The 5,982-nt window shown below is 45.8% G+C and overlaps 1 protein-coding gene across 1 annotated transcript in view; it reads left to right on the forward strand.

The window, feature by feature from the left end:
- Window positions 1-1,146: 1,146 nt before the first annotated feature.
- RNASEH1 (ribonuclease H1) overlaps window positions 1,147-5,982 on the forward strand; it is a 20,808-nt gene continuing 15,972 nt past the window's right edge. The window contains exons 1-2 of the mRNA XM_025216209.1: window positions 1,147-1,229; window positions 5,786-5,949. Coding sequence (XP_025071994.1) covers window positions 1,147-1,229; window positions 5,786-5,949 — 247 coding nt within the window. The remainder of the gene's footprint in view (window positions 1,230-5,785; window positions 5,950-5,982) is intronic.

Genomic DNA, 5,982 nt, shown 5'->3' on the forward strand with positions numbered 1-5,982 from the left:
CATATATAGGTCATCTCTCTTTTCTTGGAGAGGCGAGAGAGACAGAAGTCAACCTTTTAACTCCTAGTGAAATGAGCAGCAGTTTCAACAGAAGGGCAAGAAGCTGTAGGAAGTAGAACAACTGTAGTAGAAAACCTCCCTAGCCAGTGTGCTTGCAATGCTGGCATTTCACCTCTAGCTCTCATGGCAGGCACACTGCCTCCTCAGCTGCCTCATCAGAAAACAGCTGTGACCTAAGTAGTTCGCACTTAAGAACTGCTAGGGATTTGGGGCCTGCACAACTCTCTGCTTCAGGGCAGACAACTGTGCCCACTCCCTTAACAGGGCTTCTGCCTCGATGCTGGAGTCCTTCTTGACCAGGACAGTTCCCTTTAAATGGTGCCAGTCCCCTTTACTGCTGCCAGGTTCTTCAAATTCCTGCAGAGACCCTTTTATTGCCTGCAGGTCTCTCAAGTTGCTACAGTCCATCTCCAGTTGCTACACTTCACTTTAAAATGCTGCAGCTCCCTTTCACCTACTGCAGTACTTTACATTGCCTCAGGGCCCTTTGCAGCAGAGTCCTTGAATTGCCCACATTTTCTACCATATGTAGTGGGTTTGGAGAGAATTAGCTCAGGTATGAAGAGTCCTTTATTTCCTTGGGCATACTGGCCTCTCTGGAACCACTAAATATCTAAACATTAACATAGGACATAGACATAAGTGACAATATTCGCCGGATTTGGCCCCTGAAAGTGTTCTATAGCCATGATCAAACAGAAATGCATGGCTGCTTTAAAAGGCCCCAATCCCACAAAAATCTGAACCCTCATTACATGAGGGTTGCTGATCTGCCTCCACAGCCAGGTCCACACCTTCCACCTGTATGCCCCTCAGAGGCTCCTGTACAGTGCCAGTAGCAATGCAGCATGAAGCCATTTGGGACATGCCTTCTTCTACCACCTCCAAGGGTTCCAGTATGACCCGTAGCTTGTCTACCTGCGAGGGCTCCCCAGACAGGACCTGGAAGAGCTGCAAGATTTCTACTAGGACCTTCTCCGTGCCTGGAGGCTGGTCTGTGGCTACAGGTCCCCAGACAAGGTCGCTCAGGGTACCAACCTCCTCACCAACTTGCAGTTGAAAAACCTGCAACTGGTGGTGCCAATGATGGAGGAGCCCTGGGTGCAACAGAGGATGGTCCTGGCCAACATCATCCATATCACAGACCTCCTGGACTATGCCAACCAGGCGTGAGCAAATCCCACTATGCTGGCCTGGCGCATAGAGCTATCCATTCTGTGTATGCCCTGCCACCTACTCGAGGAGGGCAAAGCTACCCTGCCGGACACTGCCCTCACCTACATTGACCATACCCTGTGTGAGGGCAGTCCCTGCCTCCCAGTATTCCCTAGCCCCTTGGACCTCATCATGGGGTCCCTGCCTTGGCAGGCCCCACAGCACTCCTAACCTACCATCTCAGCAGGCTAAGGGATACCAAGCCAATCTGCATTCGAACCACTCACTGCCACCAGGTCTACACACTCATACTCCATACAGTTCACTATCCTGTCCTCTCATCCCACTCCGAAAAGTGTTGCAACACCCTAGGTGAAAATGGGGGTGAGGGTCCCCAGTGGACAAGTCTGTACTCCACCTTGAACCCATGAGCCACCGGGGACCTCAGCTGGCAGCTCCTGCATGGAGCCATCGCAAATTTAACATGATGCTCATGGGTCACGGAAGGTGAAAACTCTGGTATCTGGGTCCCTCAACTGTGTCACAATTCTGATGGACCATCAGAATTAAACAGTTTCTATTATATTTCTCTGTAAGTCCTCTGGAAGAATATGTTATATAGTTATATAGAGAATAGATATAGTTATATAATTGTACGCTCTATAAATATATAGAATAGTTCTACATTGAGCTTATTCAGAAAATCTCTGAATAGTAAACATGGGACAGTCATGGGCATTGTGTAACTCAACAGTGTTGTCTAACCCAGAAGTGTCAGATGTCACACAAGTAAAATCCAGCTGTCACACTACATTAGTGTTTCCACTGCTCCTACCGCTGCAGCACTACAACACTGGGGCTTTTTTTGAATAAGCTCGTTACAGGTGCAGCAGTAAGTATATTCATGTGCAACCTCTGTGTTATTGGAAGAGTGGAGCAAAGTTGAATATGGGTGGCAAAGTCATTTTCCTCTGTTTGAATCCACAATCAGGATGCTGGGCATGACAACAGAAGAGTTACTGATCAGTCCTTGCATGTAAATTGAATTTATGGACCCGTCTGTCCAGCCCAAGAACTAATGAGCTGAATTTAACACAAGGTCTTTTGTTTCCCCTCCATGTACTGCTGGTTGCTCTTTTATTGTCTTTTGGCCAAAGGACAGTATAAGTAAAATGAATGTTTAAACCTATAATGAATGTGAAAGTCTTCTGCTGTAGCAGACCCTTAATTAAAGAAAAAAGCTAACCAAGGGCAGTCACGTACAATATGCTTCAAACCCAAACAGCAAAAAACCCTGAGAATCTCAGTAAAAAACTTGAGAAGACTAATTAAGGTAAATAATCCTGGTCAAAGAAAACCAAAAGCAGGCATTCTTTGAATAAGAATAATGTGGTGTTTCACAACTACATTAGAAGAAGTTAGAAAAATACAGTATTTATTATATGATCATAGGTCTCTCTTCCCATCAGAGTATACCAAAGTTAAAACTACCTTAATCTGGGTCAAAGCTATAATTTGATTGTCAGGCATAACAAGGATATGTTGAAATGAAGAAATACTCTCTCAGTGTGGTTAAAATTAATGTCAAGAAGATCCAGGTTTTACTGTTCCCAGACTACCAAACTGTGGTCAGAAGCACTTGCATTCACTTGCACAGAACAGGGCACTCCATAACAGGAAGTAGCCTGTGGTTACCGCTCGGGTGGGGAGCATAGCTGGGTCTATTGGTACAGCCACTAAATTAATCAATTTTACCTATCAGCCAAGCTAACTACTTGTCTATGGCACTGCGCTATATCAGCTACAAAAATGGAACTGAAAGTGATATAAATTGCTTTTGGCTCTGGCAGTCTATGGAGCATCTGGGATGGGCACCATTGTTTAGTGCGTGTGTGGGGAGGAGGGTGGGAGAAGGGAATATCCTTTAGGGCAGAAGCTTAAATCCTTGTTTGCTTTCACTAGGATTTCTTTTCAAATCCATCCAGTTATTATTCAATGTATTGGTTTTAATTGATCCTGGTTATTTTAGAGGTGATGCTTATTCATGCTGATTACTGATATCAGCTGAAGTACACTAGCTACACATCTCAGGTTAAACAGAAGGTTATTGGCAGAACCATTTTTGGTAAATGTAAAATTATAGATTTTTGTACCTCTTTTGTCTACCAGAGAGAGATGCTGAATACACTGACCACTGCATCATCTTACAAAAACATGTCTTTTTCTGTGGCTTTTTTCTGCACCCACAAAATAAACTACAAGGTGCCAAAAGAAGACACTACTTAGTATCATTCACGATACAATGTCTGTTTTCTGGGCTTTGTTGTGTGTATATTTTGTAGGTCTATATAGGATAGTCTGGATAGGGATGCTTCCTCTCACATGCAGTTGGCATTTGAACTGCAATACAGCCAATTTTTGCAATTTCATTGTGAGTTCCTTGATATTTGATGCTTCTCTCAGTACTTGCTGCTCCTGGAATGATGTTATTGCATGGGTTCACAGCTTTCATTTAAAACAAAAATTTCTAAGCTCATGACTATGGAGAAAAAAATTAAATATGAACCTTAACATCTCCATCATCTGTAAGCAAATGAAAGGAACCCCAAATCCTTATTTTGAAGATCTCATGATTTATGAAGACAATCTCATGATTTAGGGGAGGCATAATGAGTGAGTTTTGAATGTATATAATTGGCAGTGCTAATCTGACCCACACTTAGATTCAGACCAATTGCCATATTTTGGGGTCAGGAACTAATTTTACCCTACGGTCAGATTGGTACAGACCGTGGGGCTTTTTGCCTTCCTGTGTAGCAAGGGACATGGCCCTTTATCCGGGATATCTTCATGGATATTAACAACCTTTTACAGAAGAAGGACATTGGTTGCCATGGTCCCCCTACTTGACCTGTGCCAGGTGAGGGTGCTATTTCTTGTGTTGATGGTAGTTTTACTAAGAGTTTAGATTATGGTTTTGTATGGGATAGTTTGGATAGGGATGATGCTGCCTCAGGCAGGGGTTGGCTTAGATCAGGGGAGGGCAAAATGCGGCCTGCGGGCCGGATGCAGCCCGCCAGGCCATTCTATCCTGCTCGCGGGGCCCCTAAAAAATTTAGAAAATTAATATTTATCTGCCCCTGGCTGCCTGTCATGTGGCCCTCGATGGCTTCCCAAAACTCAGTAAGCGGCCCTCCGCTCAAAGTAATTGCCCCTCCCTGGTCCAGATGGATTGTGGCAGCCCCTTCCAGCCCTAGGATTCTGACTGCTGCTGTGTTAACACCCAGTGGGCACATCTACATGAGATGCTTAATGCGCAGTACTCCAATAACACTGCGCAGTAGCAAGTCACAGCACGGACTGTGCTAAGAAGCTACTGAGCACTATTATTAAGCTGCTGCACAGTAGTGTCTCCATAAAAAGGCATTTGCCAGAGCTACTGCGCAGTTACTCTAGTTACTGTAGCTACTTAGTACTTCATTAAGCAAGTACTAAATTAAATATGCAGTAATTACTGCGCATTAATGAATGTGTAGACACAGCCATTGATGTGGAGGGGCCAGCTGGTTGGCCCTGCCACAAACTCAGGTCTGTCCCACTTGTTTGGCCTTTTCAAAGTTTTCTTCACCAGTACTGCAGCCAGAGGCTCTCTCAGACTTAGGAAATGAGGGTTAGATCTCGGAGAACAAGGTAAGAGGTGGTGAGAGGCATCACTAGGCGGTAGGCTCCCTCCCAGAGAAACCCCCAGCCCTGGGCCCCTTGCAGGGCTGCCAGCTCTCATGATTTTTGGTGTTTTCATAGATTTCATAGACATTAGGGCTGGAAGGGACCTCGGAAGATCATTGAGTCCAGCCCCCCTGCCCAAAGGGCAGGAAGTCAGCTGGGTTCATAGGATCCCAGCAAGATAAGCATCCAGTTTGCTCGTGAAGGTGTTCAATGAAGGCGCTTGAACCACCTCTGGTGGCAGGCTGTTCCAGACCTTGGGGGCTCGGACAGTAAAGAAATTCTTATGTCCAGCCTGAAACGGTCTTGTAGTAGTTTATGTCCATTCGACCTCGTCATCCCTTGGGGCGCTCTGGTGAACAAACGTTCCCCCAGATACTGGTGGTCACCCCTGATAAACTTATAAGTGGCCATCAGATCACCCCTGAGCCTGCGCTTTTCCAGGCTAAAGAGCCCCAGGGCTCTCAGCCTGTCATCGTAGGGTCTGTGCTTTGGGAATGTGAAAAACTTAGCTTTTTTATCTCTCTCTCTCTTAAAAAGAGCGAGAGAAATATCCGTATCTAGATAGATAAGGAAGAGCTAAGTTTTTCACATTCCCAAAGCACACACTTTAAGAACAACACCAAAAATCATGAGAGCTGGCAACACTGTCCTTGAGATCTGCTTGAACCACACCTGGTGCCCCCAGGGAAGGCGAGGGTGCCGTCTGCACTGGGAGCATCCCTCTACACCTCCCGTATTTAAAAATATTTAAAAAGAGAGAGAACCACTTCACCACCATTTTAAAACCCATTTTTATAAAGGAAACCGCTTTTTCATTCAGTTTGACCCTACTCGAACCCTGTAGCAAGAGAACCCATAGGAGGTGTCTTCCCCTCACCCACGTGATTCTTAACCCAGACCATAAGCGGAAGCTTGAAGGAGCACTGCGCATGCGCCTCAAGGTGCGGCCCAGCTGGTGCCACGGAACGAGGAAGACGTTGATACAAGAGGCTCACGAGCGGCAGTTCCGTATTGCGTCTGCGCCGTGGGAGCCGCGCCTGC

The sequence above is a fragment of the Alligator sinensis genome, unplaced genomic scaffold (genome assembly GCF_000455745.1).
Source record: "Alligator sinensis unplaced genomic scaffold, ASM45574v1 scaffold2_1, whole genome shotgun sequence".
NCBI classification, from domain to species: Eukaryota; Metazoa; Chordata; order Crocodylia; family Alligatoridae; genus Alligator; species Alligator sinensis.